Source organism: Bison bison, unplaced genomic scaffold, assembly GCF_000754665.1.
Source record: "Bison bison bison isolate TAMUID 2011002044 unplaced genomic scaffold, Bison_UMD1.0 scf7180017864341, whole genome shotgun sequence".
Classification (NCBI taxonomy): Eukaryota; Metazoa; Chordata; class Mammalia; order Artiodactyla; family Bovidae; genus Bison; species Bison bison.
The window spans coordinates 4,608,901-4,626,832 of record NW_011494913.1 but is presented as its reverse complement, the minus strand read 5'-3'; the positions used below and the strand labels follow the sequence as shown (position 1 = coordinate 4,626,832).

The 17,932-nt window shown below is 49.9% G+C and overlaps 2 protein-coding genes and 1 pseudogene across 2 annotated transcripts in view; 2 read left to right on the top strand and 1 right to left on the bottom strand.

Moving 5' to 3' along the window:
* The window catches only part of GDF10 (growth differentiation factor 10), a 12,820-nt gene extending 10,987 nt beyond the window's left edge, over nt 1-1,833 (top strand). The window contains exon 3 of the mRNA XM_010854406.1: nt 854-1,833. Within this exon, the coding sequence (XP_010852708.1) occupies nt 854-1,045 (192 nt within the window). The 3' untranslated portion in view covers nt 1,046-1,833. The remainder of the gene's footprint in view (nt 1-853) is intronic.
* A 6,779-nt stretch (nt 1,834-8,612) lies between these two features.
* LOC104999052 lies at nt 8,613-10,373 on the bottom strand (annotated as a pseudogene).
* A 594-nt stretch (nt 10,374-10,967) lies between these two features.
* GDF2 (growth differentiation factor 2) lies at nt 10,968-16,981 on the top strand. Its single transcript, XM_010854405.1, has 2 exons — nt 10,968-11,446; nt 14,270-16,981. Exons 1-2 carry the CDS (start codon nt 11,101-11,103, stop codon nt 15,217-15,219), a joined length of 1,296 nt encoding a protein of 431 aa, XP_010852707.1. The 5' UTR covers nt 10,968-11,100; the 3' UTR covers nt 15,220-16,981.
* The last annotated feature ends 951 nt before the right edge of the window (nt 16,982-17,932 follow it).

Sequence of the window (17,932 nt, the reverse complement as noted above, 5' to 3'; positions counted from 1 at the left end):
CACCTCCCCACCAGAGGCACACGACATATAAAACTCTGGCCGACAATGAGCTGAAGCATCTGTAACGTGGTCCTGTTCCTCTTAGGGGAGGTGTTTGAAAAATGGCATTCTCCGTGTCTGCAGCTGGGACCCAGACACTCCTGGATATGAGAGGCTGCCTGGAGAGGGAGGGGGAGAGAGCTGGAGTGGGCCCAGCGAGTGTGGTTTCCAGGCCAAACTACTTTCTAACCGAGGGCTCTCGGTCAAGTTATTTAGTCATTTTAAGCCTCAGTTTCACCAATAGAATTAGAATCATGCCCACCCCATAAGACGGATATGAGGACAAGATGGGGCGATGCCAGTGAAGCGGCACCCGCCGCCTCACAGGCAGACCCGCCCAGGAACGGGGTTTTCAGCCCCGTCGCGGTGGCGCACCTGTGCCTGCTGGCCTTCCCTTCCTGCGTGGACAGCACGTGTCAGTGCTCGCTGGACTCTAAAGGCTGGGTGGCTGTGGCCCGAGGCGCCTTCTCCAGCCTTTTCCCTGGCCAGTTCCAGGTGCTCCCTGGGGATGTGTGACGTGCAGCTGCCCTCAAGTAGCCAGTGCCTTCCCGGATGCACCTTCCCTCTAGGAGCCCAAGGTTTCGGGGGAAGCGGGTGGGAGGATGCCTTTTGCAAAGGTCTCTAGGACTCAGCCTGTAAGTGACTTCAGAGGAAACGTATACCCAGCCCTGGGATCTCATCTTGTTTTCTTTCTCACTTTTTCTTCTTCACCTTTTCTGTGTCCTCAGTCAAGGACATGTGGCAGCATGGTGGGTGGTGAGGACTGCAGGGTGGGCAGAGCTCGGAGGTGACCATGCTCCCTTCCCCCTTGTAGATGGTCCGCCCATCCAACCACGCCACCATCCAGAGCATCGTCAGGGCCGTGGGCATCGTCCCGGGCATCCCAGAGCCGTGCTGCGTTCCCGACAAGATGAGCTCTCTTGGGGTCCTTTTCCTGGATGAGAACCGGAATGTGGTTCTGAAGGTGTACCCCAACATGTCTGTGGAGACCTGTGCCTGCCGGTAAGACCAGCTGCTCTGGAGTGGAAGGAGCCTGCCCTGCCCACACACAGCAGGGTAGTATTCTGGGAACCTTCTGGAGTGAGCGCTTGACTCAGGGTGCAGCTGCAAAAATAGGGCAGAGCCCGCAGACAGCCATCTGTCACCCCAGGGCATCACTCTGGGGTCTTTCATTGCTGGTGATTCAGCCTCCTCAATGCCAGTTCGAATCCTTTAAAGGGATCTGGGAATTAAACCTGACCTGATGGCTGCTCACAGCCCATCCCCTCTGCTCTGAAGGCCTGAAAACCAGACATATCCATATGTTGGGTTTTGTGACTATCATCTCATAACCTGGAAAGAAGACTACGAACTTGAAGGTGCTCACTCCCTTCATATGGAAAGAACCTCTGTTTAAATAATCAGTTTAAAACACTTTGGGCCACAGAGTGATGCTGGAAAATGGATATAGAATATGGTATAAATGGATGTTTTCTCTCAAAACCCACTGCAGATGCTTTTATACATACGGTATGCACATATAACCAATTTTGGTTTCTTTTTCTTAATATATATTTTATTTTAAAACAAAAAGGAGGGAGTTGACACTGTTCCCCCACAGAGGTAGTCATGCTGGTTGCGTGCGCATTGTTTAAACATGCTTATTGAAATAACCCACACAGCAATATGTTGGGATACTAAAACATAACCAAGATTTTATATTTTTGTAAATTATACTTTCTATACTGTAGATTGTGTATGGTATGTGTTTTTATGGAAAGCTAATAAATTAAAGGGACAATGGTATCTTGAAAAGCTGAATGTCACCCGTTCCAAAATATGGATGGATCCCCATGCATAAGTTATGACATCGGGGGTCACAGCCTTCTTTAGGAGCTGAGGCCCCTGTAAGTCATCTCCACACTCTCTCATCTTTAGCCTAAGCTCCAGACACTGGCCACTCCTATGCCTTCCCGGGTCCTACTCACTTATACTGCACCTCAGGTCCCCAACCCTGGGCTTGTCCAGGTAGAACACAACCCAGGCATGTTTAGTGGTCTCACATCCTAGCTTCAGTGGGGATATCAGTTGATGGGGAGCTGCTTGAGATACTTAAAGGAACATCTATGGAAGCCTGGTCAGAGGTCTGCTCGGAGTGGTTCAAGCAAGAGACTCAACAGGAGTCAGGGATCTTTCCAGAGATTCGGGGACTGCTCCTGAGGGACTAAAATGTCTGCTCCTCCCTGCCGCCTTGTCAGCATCTCTATCCCAAACAGCCTCCCCCAAGCGACTCCCTTGTCCCTGAGTTGACATTGCCTTACAGTTGTAGAGCCTGAAGCTGACTGACTGGCATTTCTGAGTGAAAGAAAAAGTGAAAGTGAAAGTCGCTCAGTTGTGTCCAAATGTTTGAGACCCCAAGGACTGTAGTCCATGGAATGAAACTGGGTCCGGTTGGGGGCAGGTGTGTAACAGTCCCTTGGCGGGAAACTAAAAGGATGCCATGGTCCCCAGTCTTGCTTGGAGAAGATTGAAAAACTATGAGCAGTTCTCCAAGAGGGAACTTGGAAGGAGAAAGGAGCCCAGGCTCCCGAGGTCAGGGTTCCTGGGCGAGGGATGTACTCCTTGTGAAACAGGTGAGGCGTGGGTAGAGCGGGACAGGAGGCCAAGCAGCCAAGCATCTGAACACTGCTGGATCCCGTGGGAGCTCTTGCATTTAGGCTATACCTCCATGTTAGTCCAGCTTTGAGGCCAGGAGGCTGGACGTTCAGACCCCCACCCTGCCGGTGGAGAGGTGGAAACTCCCAGTTCTCTGGCCCTCTGCAGAATCAGCCACAGTGGCTTAGGAAGCCCAGGGAGCCTCTGAAGAAGGCTGCAACCACAGCCACTGGAGACAAATCGACCTGCACCGAAGAGAATACAGAACAGGTAAGTAAGCGGAGCTGAGGGTACCTGGGTTGGGGTCTAAGTATTTTCCTCATAAATACCTTTGCTGCAAGCAGTTTCTTCAAAAGCATTTTTGTCGCACAACCAGTTGGCCATGAGGCCATTTTGCCATAGAAGATAAAATAGCTGGGGGCAGTTCCATTACAGTAAATAGTAGATCAGTTTGTACAGAGTCTTCTGTGAGCAGTCATACCTCTCACCCATCAAAACCAAAAGTTTACTCTGCGGAATCTAGGGAAATGGTACAGATGAACTTATTTGCAAAACAGAAATAGAGTCATAGATACATAGCTCAAACCTATGGTTACAAGTGGGGAAGGGGGTGGGCTGAATTAGCAGATTAGTATTGACATATATACAGTAAATGTGTGGACACTGCTATGTATAAAATAGGCAACTAATGAGAACTTATTGCACAGCACAGAGAACTCTATTCAGTGCTCTGTGTTCACCTAAATGGAGGGAAATCTTAAAAAAAGAGTGGACATAGGCATGCACGCAGCTGACTCAGTCTGTGCAGCAGAAACTAACACAACGTTTAAAGCAACTGTACTCCAACAAAATGAAGTTGAAAAGGCCTGCAAACACACACACACACACCGCAAACAAAGGTTTGCTAAGCTTTCAAAAATATAGAAGAGGCAGCTACTAATTCACAACAGTCTTCAAGAACATTAATGATGGGTTCTTTAGCTAATTCAGATATGGCAGCTTGTTCTCTCAGGCCATCTTTACCAAATGTATCACGCAGCGTTAGAAGCTGGAGGTGAAAGAAGAATGATGCTCCTCCTATCCCTCCTCACAAAAGAGATTTTTATGTGATTCCTGATGAGTAGAAGTTTTGGGAAATGGTGAAAATTTTTAACGGAATCTGGCTTAGATTAATTCAACCAAGAGTTTGCAAAAACCGATGTTATCATTTTCTAGTGTAATATAACTGTCAAGCAGTTATTTTTTTTTAAGGCAAAATGGCCTTACGGCCAATTAGTTGTGCTGCAAAGCTGCTCGCGGCAAAGATGTTTACTAGTTAAAATACTGGACACACCTGGCTGGAGCCCAGCAGCATCTGCTGAGCATCCCCTCCGAGGTGCTCCGAATGGCCGTGGGACATGTGTGTGAACAGCTGCCCTGGGCACATGGCCCTACCTCTTGGCAGAGATCAGGTGAGGCGAGGGGGGTGGTCCTTAAGGCACACACTGCCTTATTCCTGAAGGACTTGTACTGGGACTAAATGATTCATTCATTGGATGGCTGGGATGTCTCAAATTGGTCTGCAAATTGGTTATGGCTTGGTTTGCCATGTCTAATCCTTTTTGAAATATGACAGGATATAAATTACTAGCAAAATAAGTAAAAACATTAGGCCTTGATAAAGTTCCAAATGCCTTTTTTCCCCTCAATATTGGAGTCTTCCTTTTCCTTTCTCCCCCTCATTTTTTTTTCTCATCCAACTGCTCCCTTTCCATTTCTTAGGAAAGATAGGGTGTTCTATACCATTTCTTAGGAAAGTTGGGGTGTCCTGTAATACTTCTATCTTATTCTCTCTGGCATTTGCTGTTTCTGGGAGATCTCTGAGGTCACTGTGAAAGCCTGCAACTTCCCTGTGCCCTCAATTCTGGATTACAGGGGTGGAGGGAGAAGGCTCAGCCATGGACAGGGGCCTTGTGCTTGAGCTGGGATGGATGGTACCCAGTGCTGATGATTTTGCTGTGGGATGAAAGGAACTAGTGTCAGCAGGGACCCCTCATGTTTACAGAGTGCCATGCAGCTTGGATAGGGTATCTCCTTTAGCCACATAGCAACCTTGCAACTGACTCCCCAGTTGGTGCTCCAGAAAAACCGGCTCAAAACAAGGTAAGTAATATGGCCACCAATGTCTACCAAGACCACGGGTAATAAAGGCTTTGATATGCAAGGCTGACCGGAGAAGGCAATGGCACCCCACTCCAGTACTCTTGCCTGGAAAATCCCATGGATGGAGGAGCCTGGAAGGCTGCAGTCCATGGGGCCACTAAGAGTCGGACACGACTGAGCGACTTCACTTTCACTTTTCGCTTTCATGCATTGGAGAAGGAAATGGCAACCCATTCCAGTGTTCTTGCCTGGAGAATCCCAGGGACGGGGGAGCCGTCTATGGGGTTGCACAGAGTCGAACACGACTGAAGTGACTTAGCAGCATGCAAGGCTGACAGGTTCAAGGCCAATGTGGTTGGTGCTGCTTCCCAGCTTCCCAGCCAGTGATGCCCCTCCCCGCCCCCTCCAGCCTACTAGGGTTGTCTCAATGGTACTCAGTGCCCTTACAATAAAGCAAGGTTTAAAAAGAAACGTAAATATGAAACGACTTTTCCCCCCTCTCTCTCTATATATATCAACATCACATGATCACAGGAGCAAGAGGTCCTAGCACACAGCCCAGATGCGCACAGTCCTTGAATTCGCTTAACCACACCTGGGTCTGTGTGGAGGGAGCAGGGTGGTGGCCGGCCAGCCACTGAGCCCTAGTCCTGAAGTTATGCTTCCTCTGAAAGAGTAGAGCCTTAGTTCACATGCAACTGGACGACAGTGCAGCTGTGACCTGAAAATAGTAAGGCTGGAAGAAACCTTTGGAAAACTTCTGGTGCAACCCTTTTATTCAAAAAGAGGGGAACTGAGTCTGGATACTACCAGATGTCTTGCTTGAGGCATCCCAATAGGTGCCTCTGTATGTCTAAATCACTCTTAAAATGTCATCAGAGCTGTAGCCTGTAACTCAGGCTCCTTCTGTGGCCAAGGTAGAGATGGGACCATGATGAAAGAGGCTGAAGAAGTCTGGGGTGAGGGTGTGAGGAAGAGCCTCCAGGGGAAGAGAAGTGGAGAGAAGCAGAGATGGCTCCCCCAGGATGGAAGAGCGGGACTGAGCTAGTGGCATAAAGCCGCTGAAGCCCCACCTTGCGCAAAATGTGTTTGATGGCAGCATGTGCCAAGGAAGGCTGGAGTGGGTTTCTGTGGGAAAATGAGCAGGGCAGAACCACTTTGGCAGCTCTGACTCCAAGCTGTGCACCAAAATATTGAAGTTAGAGCCAAAGGCTATTTCCTTTTACCAAAATCGGGAAACATAAAATCTCATTCACTGATAAACTGGTGCTTCTGAGATTTCCAAATCTCCTCCCGTCTTCTACTCCCTAAGATGATGGTGCTCTTTCAAGCTTTGTACCACTTTTCCTTCTTACTCAAGTCTAATCCAATCCTAGATTGGTCCAATCTCTCCTGGCAGTCTTGTTTGTATATGTAGAGGGTGGGCGAGCAGAGGAATGAATGAACTGTTCATTCATTTGGTTATTTAGCATCTGCTACATGCCAAATGCTATACCAGGCAGTATACGCATACTTGATCTCTTGGAAGGCTCATATGAATTTCCTGTTTTATCAAAGCCAATGTGCAAATTTGAACGATCAGAATCACCTGGAGAGCTTGACTAGCTTGCTGGGCTGAGTCAGAGTTTTTGATTTGGGGAAAGACTTCACATTTTTAAACCAGTTCCCAGGTGCTGCTACTGCAATGGTCCAGGGACCACATTATAAGAACCACTGTTCTGACAAATCTGCTGACCACTTGGGCACAGTTCAGAGACAAAGTGCCAGGAGTAAGCAGGATCTCAAGAAGTTGAGGCACAGAGCTGGGAAGTGACAGATCTGCTGCTCTGCCTGGTTCATGCTCTCTCCTTAGAACCTCAAAGTGGGGCTGTTTCACTCCTCTGAGCAATAAGTGAGTGAGTGCGGAACTTGAGAGGTCAAGCCTCTTGTGATGGAAAGGGCTCCTGACCCGTGGAGGCAGCTGTATCACAGTCAACCACCCCCAGCCCCTGGCAACCGCCATTCTACTCTCTAATCTCTATACATTTCACTACTTTTAAGTACTTCATATAAGTGGGATCATACAATGTTTATCGTTTTGTGACTGGCTTATTTTATTTAGCAAATCTTCAGGATTCCTCCATGTCATGGCATGTGTCAGAATTCCCTTCCTTTTTAAGGCTGAATAATATTCCATTGGGTGGATGTACTACATTTTGTTTATCCATTCATGGATCAATAGACACTAGGGTTGTTTCTGCCCTTTGGCTATTGTGAGTAATACTGTTATGAACGTGTGTTTACAAATATCTTTTTGAGACCCTACTTTCAATTCTTTTGGCTATATATACAGAAATAGAATTGCTAGATCACAGAGTAAACTGCTTGGGGGAAGAGAAAAAGGAGAGAGGAGTAGGAAATAAGATCATTGTGGTGCAGTCAAGGCAGCCCTTCCCTGAGGCAAGCAGGTGGCAGGAAGAGAGGGAGTCCTTTTGACACAGGAAGAGAGGATATGATTTACAATCCCAGATTGTCATCTGGGAAAGACAGAACAAGACCCAAACCTTGTTCTCTAAGACCCAGAGTCAAGGGAATCTGTCCAGAGGAACCAGGGCCTGTTCATTCAGAGAGGTAGTAAGGGCTCTAAGTCGCCTTGAGGAAAATGGGAGTCCAGGCTGGTAACTCGGAGAAGGCAATGGAACCCCATCCAGTGTTCTTGCCTGGGGCATCCCAGGGACGGGGGAGCCTGGTGGGCTGCCGCCTATGGGGTTGCATAGAGTCGGACACGACTGAAGCGACTTAGCAGCAGCAGGCTGGTAACTGAAATTCCCCAAAAGAACCTAGAAATCTGTGGGAGAGGGTAGGATGGCATCAGAGTGTGAGCACACCTGGTCTCTCCTCTCCACCCAGCCACCTGCCCCCCCAGTGCCTTCTGGAGAAACGGTAAGCCTGGGAGGATGTTTAAGAAAACTGTCACCTTGGTGCCCAATCAGAAACATCGTGGGGACCTGAGCAGAAACGTGGATCTGCCAGGCCATCCCAGCAGCTGTGCACCAGCAGCTATGAACTGTGTGGGACCCCCCCCCCCAGCAGCAAAGCTGCGTGCCAGTGAGAAGCAACGGCGTGTGGGACCTTCCAGGACCTCTATCCCAACCTTATTTCCCTTTCCAGCCTTAAAGTTTGGACTGATACCATCCCACCTTGATCTCTTTTGGAATAAATAAACCTATAGAGCTCTTGGACAATTCAGGAAAGGGATGCTCTAAGAAAGAAAAGCAGACTTTCCAGTAGTATGGATCAGGAGGTCTCATACAATTACTTAAGAACAATAAAGGAGATATGGACATATTGATATCCTGAGTTTGTGGGGCAGATCATTGCACACAGAGGCACAGGTCTGCAGGCGCCATCCTCATCACAGTCTATGTGGCCAGGACCTCCAGACAGTGCAGCCTCCATGACCGGATATGATGACCCCATATGTAAACAGGTCTACAGTCCGATATCCGAGATGACCATATCCAAAACTATTAGAAAACCTGAAGTTTATTTCAATTCCTTTCAAGACAAACCTGACCTGAAAGGAGATTTGTGTTTTTATTTGTTTCACTGCAGAAATACCAATATGTTGTCCCCACTGGGGATATGACAGTATACACTCCATATACTGTATAGCGAAGTCGCTCAGTCGTGTCCGACTCTTAGCGACCCCATGGACTACAGCCCACCAGGCCCTCCGTCCATGGGATTTTCCAGGCAAGAGTACTGGAGTGGGGTGCCATTGCCTTCTCCGTTAACAGCGGCTAGGCATATTATATTTACTTGGAGCTGGTATACTTGGTGACAGCCTTAGTGCCCTCGGACACGGTATGCTTGGCCAGCTCCCCAGGTAGCAGCAAGCGCACGGCAGTCTGGATGTGATAGTCGAGCGCTTGTTGTAATGCACCAGGCGCGATGCCTCACCAGCGATGCGCTCGAAAATGTCGTTGATGAAGGAGTTCATGATGCCCGTGGCCTTGGACGAGATGCCGGTGTCCGGATGGACTTGCTTCAGCACCTGGTACATGTACATGGAGTAGCTCTCCTTGCGGCTGCGCTTGCGCTTCTTGCCGTCCTTCTTCTGGGCCTTGGTCACAGCTTTTTTAGAGCCCTTTTTAGGGGCAGGAGCAGACTTAGCTGGTTCAGGCATGTCTATAATGACAACACCCAACAACACAGAAAGATCCTTCCCCAAATCTGAAGCTTCCTGAACTTCGAAACCCTCCTGGCCACAAGAGTTTTAAATAGGGGATTGTGGAGCTGCATATATGTCAAAATGGTGAGACTGCAGGTTATTTTTACATTCTTTCTAATGCTTTGCATTTCCAAAATTATCTGCAGTATATATAGTACTCTTATCATCAGAATAGCAATCTGTCATGTTTTTAAGAAAACATCGAAGAGCAGCTCCTCCCGCTTCAAGAGCACATTCAGCTCACCCCCACCCCCTGAGTCCCCTGGCTCCACCTCTTGAACATGACAGGCTTCTGGGCTACCTCCAGGGACTAGAGCACCCTGGGGGGGTGCCTGCCTAGTTCCCCAGCTCCTCCCAGCCCGCTCCCTGCTGGGAAGTTGCAGCCCCACTTCTGGGGGCCATGCACCCATTCATCTTTCCCCTGCCTCGGAGTTCTTGAGTTGACTTGGCTCAAAGCCCAGTATGCTTCCCATCCGCTCTGCAAGCAGCCCTTCTGAAACGGCACCCTTCCCATCCATCCTCCTTGGCAGAGCCCCAAAGGACAGGGACAGCAAGTTCTGTCCAGGCCTGGCCACTGGGGATTCCTGGTTCCAGCCCACCCTCACTAGGGGTGGGGAAAAGCTGGATGCACACCCAGGACCTCTGACCGTGCCTGCCCTGGCCCCTTGTTCATCTTCCTGAATCTGCTTAGCTCACTGCACCCCCCACCCCCAGAAGCCTCACCAGCTTGGAAAAACCTCACATTTAAATCCTCCTCATAGTAGACTCCCAGAATATTTTATGCTTATTCTTTGCTACAGTCAAACCCACATGCAATGGAAATGTTCAGATCTAAGTGTGGGCCTGCCGTTCTTAAATAACGCAGACCTTGAAGCCCAGCAGGGCTCAGCTGGGCCACAGTCTCTCAGCTTCTTCCGGCAGGGGAAACATCTCCTGGGCATGCCCTGGACTCAGTGCTTCCCTGCTCCGTTGTCTCCCAGATTACATGGTTCTCCCGACTGACAAGTGTGGCCCAGGCAACCGCCCGGATGACATGAATCAAGACCTCGCCATCACCCCCAGACCACTGACAGAGCTGTACTTGGGTGTCAGGGCCAGGAGGCCTTGGTGTGTAAGTGATGTTTCTAGAGAGCAGGCCAGGCAGGCGCAGGGCCTCTGGGGATTCCCCCCAAGCTCCCATTCAGTCAGACCCAGGGTAGAGAAGCTGTAGCCAGAATGCAACCACCCAACCGACTGCGCCTTGCAGTGACTGCCATGATGGTTAGCACTTATTACCTTAAGTCCTTACTGCGCTCTTCTGAAGTGGAGGCCCAGAAAGGTAAATGACTTGCTCCGGGTCACGCATGTAAGAACAGCTGAGTGAGCTGGGATTTGAACCCACATCTGGTCTGACTCCAAAGTCTGTACCACCTCACTAAATTATATGTGCCACCTTTACCCATGATCTCTAAGACTCAGGAATTCACTTGACAGATGAGAGGCCGAGGCACCAAGTACTTGAGCCACAGACGCACATTCCAGTTCCACGGGAACCAGGCTTCTTACTAACCCCCCATCCCCACCCCAGTGGTCAGCCCAGGGGCTTCTGGGAGTTTTGTGCTGTTGTTCCCATATTTGGAGGACTTCTGGGTCTTATTTCTTTCCTGGATTCTTTGTTTCTGTGGCCCAGGAGATGGAGCATATGTCACCCCGCCTCAAGATTCTTTTGAGAGCTGGCAAGGAAATGAGAGAGGATCCATCCTAATTAGGGGGCGATAACCCCAAGGAGAAACTCGGATTCTTTGCAGCAGTCCGTGTCCTTCCCATTAGCCCTGTGCGTTTGTCAGATGTTTATAGAGCCTTCATTAACAGAGAGCCCCCTTAGATAAGAGGCCTGAACAGCATCAAGGGCCAGATAAGAACAAGTGGAGGGCACTTCGGGGACAGCAGAAGGGTGAGCCTGTGAACTGGCCCGGGTGCGCTGTACAGAGCTGTGCAGGACAATGCAGGCCGGCTCCTTCCGGGCTCCTCCCAGCACCCGCTAACACACCGCGGCTGCCGCAGTCTCTAGACCCGGGCGAGAGCATACCAAGATGGGCCGTGGGGCGCTCTGGGTGGCCCTGCCTGTGCTCTGCCTGCTGGCCTGCTCCGCCCTAGGGAAGCCACTGGAGAACCGGGGGCGGCCGTCCACTGGGGCAGATGCCCACGGCCTGCTAGGGGGGCCCGGCGGTGAGCAGGAGGGGGTCACCTTCGACCTGAGGATGTTCCTGGAGAACATGAAAGTGGATTTTCTGCGCAACCTCAACCTGAGTGGGGTCCCTTCTCAGGACAGAACCCGAGCCGAGCCACCGCAGTACATGATCGATCTATACAACAGATATACCACCGACAAGACGTCCACCCCTGCGTCAAACATTGTGCGCAGCTTCAGCGTGGAAGGTAGAGTCGGCTCCACGGGGCGCCCCGGGCGGGGGCGGGGGGCTCAGCGGTCGGCTCACGGCTGCGCTGCCCAATATGGTGGCCACTGGAGACGTGGGACTCTTTGTTTCAATTTAGGTTAATTTAAATGAAATAAAATTAATAATTTAGTTAGTTTCAGTAGCTTGGGTGCAAGTGCTCAGCAATCACGCCTAGCTACCCTATAGGAAATGGAGACTGTAGAACAATTCCATCATTGCATAAAGTTCTACCAGACAGCTCTGCTCTAGAAAATTCTCCCTCTCTGGGCCCAGCACCACATTAACACAGTAGGTGCTGAAGGAATGCCTGCTCGCTTTCTTTCATCCCTTCCCTACCCCTCCCTTCCCATCCTGTCTCCTTCCTACTTACACACAGACAACTTATTTAGCCTCTAACAGGCGTCTTTTTAAACACTGAAAGACTGCCTTTGTCACTCATCAAAAGGTGTTTAAAATTCAGACAAATTCCTCTGAGAAACACTGGAAGACAACGTAATTATTTTCTAAGTATAAAATAATTTCCCTGATTTAGTAGGACTAGAAGAGAACGAATGTCAATTTAGGGCTTATGTCCTCTAATTCACACCACGTAGGTGACAAGATCTTGTGAGCAGTGAGCGGAGGCTTGCAGACCCTGAGGGAACTTTCCCAGTTCACATATTAATTAAGCAGCTGGATTCTGACCCAGTCCCACCTGTTTGCACAGCTCAGGCTTTTTCTGCAGTTGCAGCCTCTAACCAACCAGGCACACAGGACTTCTTCCCTCCTGAGCTTGAGGCCTGCAGACTCCTGACCATATGCCCTAGCTAAAACATGCTGTGGTCATGCTGTGTGCCTGGCAAAGCTGTATTTCCAGTGGCCCCTGTGCTGTGCTTATTTGCTCACTCATGTCTGACTCTTTGTGACCCCATGGACTATAGCCTGCCAGACTCCTCTGTCCATGGGCTTTCTCCAGGCAAGAATACTGGAGTGGGTTGCCATGCCCTTCTCCTGAGGATCTTCCCAACCCAAGGATCGAACCCAGGACTCCTGCATCGCAGGCAGATTCTTTATCATCTGAGCCACCAGGGAGGCCCCTGATAGCCCCAAAGGAAAACAAAAATCTAGATTTAATGTGGACCTGTATTATTTCTAAAAGATGGGTTTAATTTTTTTTACATGCAGTCTGCAGGTAATATAGATACTGCCAGCATCACACTACGCCCATGGGACATGTGTGTAACCCCTGCTTTAGGGAAAGGCTGAGCTTCTTTGGCTGGCCCTAATCACCAAATCCTGTAGTCTTGGAGTCCAATGTTGGGAGCCATCTCGGAGACCCCTCCCTGCTCCCCTACCCCCAGCATATTCTGTGTCCCAGAAGCAAGTGCTCTGATCTGATCCCAGCTCTGCCTGTGGCCAGTACTGCTGTGGAGGTAGTGATCATTATCACAAACAGCCTGAGTGTGGCTCAGGCAGAGAGAGCACTTGTTCTCTAGATACCTGATGTATCTAGAGTCCCTTGGCAATTTTCAAGGCATGCCGCAGAGCACAGCCAGTAGCTAATGCACTGCTCATGGATCCCATTGACTACCCACATATGACACAGTGGGCTTAACAAATGGTACGGAAACCTGAACAGCTCATCCAGGCTGGGTGAGGACGCGCAGAGAGCTGTGTGAAAGGCCATGAGCTTGGGGTAGGGGAGCAGGCACAGGTAAAGTGGAGATGCACAGTTTCTGGGGAGGACATAGAAGTACTGATTGAACACCTGCTGTGAACCAGGGGCACTGTTGGGTAGGCTTCATGTGCCTTCTTGTCAAAGCTTCACACCAACCCTGGGAAGGTAGTAGGATGGAGCCCCATTCTACAGATGAGGAAACCGAGGACCAGAGAGACTCAGGACTTCTCCCAGTTCATACGCCTAGAAGAGGGAGAGGAAGGATTGGAATTTTAGGCTGCCAGATGCTGCCAGGTTCCATGAAGCACACAGTCTCCCCTCATGTTGGTATATAGTAGATGCTCAGGAAACACAACTTGTCTTCCCTCCTGTGACCAGGCCGTGGTATAATAGAGATGTGCTAGTGAGAGTCAGCCAGGGAAGTGGGAAGAGAGACAGTTGTGTGGCTAAATATCTGCCTAACATATACCTGTCTCCATATGTCTAACATGACCAAGCCATTGAGATTAATCTATTTTTTCCTCACACACTGAAAAAAAAAAAGAAAAACCACCTTCATTTTGCTCATAAGTTACCATTCTGAATGATTTTCTATGTGATTTAGGTGATATTTTTAACACTGTAGTAACAAAATTCCACCATCCCCTCCCAGGGTCTCTCCTTTAATACTGGACCCTCAGGATTTGCACTCTGAGGCTGATCGTGTGCTTTGCCGTTTTGTTTACTTGGTTCTTTTTTTTTTTTCAAATGAGGATCTTTACAGGATATGTGCACTTTGGCAGCTGCACACGCTAAATCCAAGTCTCCACATCTGTAAAAGTGTAATAATACTTACATGTTCCTTGGGTCAATGTGAAGAGAAAAGTAAAATATAGTATGCAAAGGTGGGCACATAGTAGACGCTCAGTAAACAGCTGGAGCTGTCAGCTTCAATGCAAGACATCTCCTGCCTTTGTTTTTCTTTGGAAGATGTCAAATGTATCTTTTAAATACCCTACTACATTAAGGTCTTGAGTGAAACCAAAGGGAGGCTTGTTAGAGATAGACAGTGTCACGCCCAGTGCCCTTTCATATAAACAATGAGTCTCAGGTTTGGTATTGTGAAAACAGACCCTCCTGGCAGACGGCTGTATATTTGCATTTCAGATGCTGTCTCTGTAGCCACCACAGAAGACTTCCCTTTCCAGAAGCACATCTTGCTCTTCAATATCTCCATTCCCAGGCATGAGCAGATCACCAGGGCCGAGCTCAGACTCTACCTCTCCTGTCAGAGTCACATGGACTCCCCTCACGAGCTGAAAGGAAACATGGTCATTTATGACGTTCTGGATGGAGCTGAGGTCTGGGACGCTCCTGCGGGAACCAAGACCTTCCTGGTGTCTCAGGACATCCGGGACGAGGGCTGGGAGACCTTTGAGGTGTCCAGTGCCGTGAAGCGGTGGATCCGGGCAGACTCCACCAAGAGCAAAAATAAACTGGAAGTGACGGTGGAGAGTCACAGGAAGGGCTGTGACAAGCTGGATATCAGTGTCCCCCCGGGATCCAAAAACCTGCCCTTCTTTGTCGTCTTCTCCAATGACCGCAGCAATGGGACTAAGGAGACCAGGCTGGAGCTCAGAGAGATGATCGGCCATGAGCAGGAGAGTGTGCTCAGGAAGTTGTCCAAGAACACCGTGGTGGAGGCAGGTGAGAACAAAGACGAGGAGGAGGAGGATGTGCGAAACCACATGCCCACGGAATCGTCTTTGGTCAGACGGAAGAGGAGTACTGGGGCCAACAACCACTGTCAGAAGACCTCCCTGCGGGTGAACTTCGAGGACATCGGCTGGGACAGCTGGATCATTGCGCCCAAGGAGTATGATGCCTTTGAATGTAAAGGTGGCTGCTTCTTCCCCCTGGCCGACGATGTGACCCCAACGAAACATGCCATTGTGAAGACCCTGGTGCATCTCAAGTTCCCCATGAAGGTGGGCAAGGCCTGCTGTGTGCCCACCAAACTGAGCCCCATCTCCATCCTCTACAAGGATGACATGGGGGTCCCCACCCTCAAGTACCACTATGAAGGGATGAGCGTGGCAGAGTGTGGGTGTAGGTAGTGCTGGCCTGCAGGCGGGGAGGCAGGGTGGACGGGCTCTTAGTGACAGGCCCTGTGTCCCGCTGGGCATGACAGGGACCAAGCCCACCTGCATGCCAATCTGGAGAAGGAAGGGGAGCCACCAGGTCCCGGAGGTAAAGACCTGCTCTCCCTCTCAGGGCCCACCCCAAGCACACGCCACTGGGTGAACCACAGGGGAGGGGATGCCAATGGGCAGTAGGGTTTGGGGAGAAGAGGGAAGCCTGGAAGGGTTGCTGGGGTGGGAGGGGAGATGAAGAAATGGGGACAAGAGAAAGAGTAATCCAGAGTCAGCAGAAAACTGAGCAAAAAAGAGGCCGAGAAGTCTAAACGGGAGATGCACACAGATTAATGGAAATTAAAGCAAGTGAGAGGGACAGGATTGACTCCAATAACCACAGTGAATAAAGGGGAAAGGAATGGGCCGTGTGCCACACCCACTGCACATTATTCCCACAACTCATGAGATGGGCGTCATGACTCCCAATTCACACATATGGGAGCCAAAACTTGGGCTCAAGTAGCCCAAATAGCAACAGTCAATGGCATGATTCCAATCCAGGGATCTCTACAGGTCCGTCGGTCACCAAAGCCAAGGACTCCCCAAGTACCCTGCTGCGGTTTAGCAGGTCATCTGGTAACTGAAGACAATTAGACTTTGGGAAATGGAGACTGGGGGACAAACTGGACTAAGTCCGACCAGTGCCCAGCAGGATGACTGGGCTACTTGTCCCATCTAGGGTACATTCTGACTGCTCTGTGCCTGTGTCGATTCAGTGTCCAAGTGCTTTTTAAGATACCCCTGAGTCACAGAACTATCCCTTAAACCAGCTGCAGGATGGAGCAAATGCAGGACGAACGCCCTCAGGCTGCAGTGTACGCTGTGGCCAGAGGAACTTTGACCCACTGGCACAGAGACTGTGTGACCAGTGGTTCATACAGGGCCACTCGCTGCCGTGGACTCAGACTGCAAGATGGTTGGCGGGGGTGCACTGAGTTTACCCTGAGGGATGGGCAGCCCATGGCCTGTGTCTCTGCAGTTACTTAGCGTGACCAGCTCACCACCATCACACACCCATGGGCTCCCGTCCCACAAGGACTCCATGGATGATGAGACCTGGATTTGAATTTGTTGAAATAAATGCATTCTTGCTTTGGTATTTGCAATATCCTTGTTTTTACTCCAGTACTCAGGTGACAACATCCAGTCTTCCTGGGTGAGGGCTCCCGCCATTGATGAACTCAGGTCTTTATTGGCCACATTTGACTCTGGCTGCATGCACTGACTGTTTTGAGTAATGTGCATCCAGTCCCGGTCCTGGGCTTGGGCCTTGGGACCAGACTTCATCCCCACTGACCGCAAGAGAGGACCTCTGACTCTCAGAGTCACACATGGAAGGGGGTCGAGTAGGAAGAGTCTGGAAGTGGCGAAGATTCCACTCCACAGCCCTTCTGATCACCAGCCAGAGCAGATCCCAAAGAAGGCCTGGAGAGACCCAGGTCGTTCCGATTGGTTGAAGTTCCCAGATTATTTTTTTAATGGCTTGTGTTAAATGTTTACATGGAACCAATGAACAGCTTTAATACCAAAACACAATAAAACATTATTGTTTAATTACTGGAGTTACAGAAAATACTAATTCGTGGTATGACAGTGTTGCTCAATCATAAGGATGGATGACAGACATCTTTTAGTCCCTGTAGGGTGTTTCTGTGCCTGCATCAAAATTTCACTTGGAAATAAAGTCAGATGTCTAATATGTGGCCTTTCTTATGTGTGAGACCTGGGCCTGGTGGTCCCCTAGCCCCACACCCTGCCCATTCCTCCCTCCAGGCCCTTCTTTCCCTGAGGGGAGGTGGAATGGAGGGGCACAGAGAGTGGTGGGCGTGTGTGAATGAAGTCTCTGCCGGACAGTGAGTGTGTCAGCTCCATGGTCCTCTCAAGACCCCAGTATCACGCTTGCATTCTGGGGGCCATGCAGGGCCCCACCTCCAGTGCCTTAGGGATCATCCAGGTTGGTGCCCAGACTGTCCTTCCTTTGCCTGGAAATGCTCCTGCCAGATGCTGCTTAACTAGCCTCTTCCTCTGGCTCAGTGACCATCACCCTGGTTTGCCTGGGATGGTCCTGGTTAATCCATGTAGTCCACATATAACTAGGGCTCCTGTTTGGATGAAAGGTCACATGATATCCACAGTCAGGGACATCTCAGGGCCCAATAACAGAGGACAGTTAGGAGCAGCAGGTTGGCTGGAAGCACACCAGGTGTGGCATTGCCTACCCTGGGCTCACGTCCTGACCAGGTCACTCACTGGTTCACAGTCACATCAATGGTCACTGAGTCTTTATGTCCTTGCTTACAACCCCCAAAGTGCAAATGCTTCCCAGTGCTTAGAAGAAGTTTATTGAGGTCTTGCTTCTCTTTCTGAATAATGCTTAGAAAAATATTAGAGCTACTCTGTTACCTTCTATTATTCTCTTTCACCCTGAAATCTTCATTTCTTTCCTCATTATCTTTTTGATCCCCCCTCTTCATTTTTCCCCATGCTCTGCCAATATCTTTGGCCTTCCTACCTGTACCTGGGTTGGAAGCAAGAGTCACCTCTGCCAGCATGTCCCCTTCCCAGGCACACACACCAGAGGTCCTCTGGTCCTGGGCACACAAACCTGAAAGGTAACCATATATTTGGGAACTGC

Excerpts from the sequence above, each read along its gene's own strand:
- GDF2 (XM_010854405.1), top strand. The coding sequence starts at position 11,101 with ATGGGCCGTGGGGCGCTCTGGGTGGCCCTGCCTGTGCTCTGCCTGCTG. Across the intron at positions 11,447-14,269 it reads GCGCAGCTTCAGCGTGGAAG|ATGCTGTCTCTGTAGCCACC; the intron begins GTAGAGTCGGCT and ends TTTGCATTTCAG.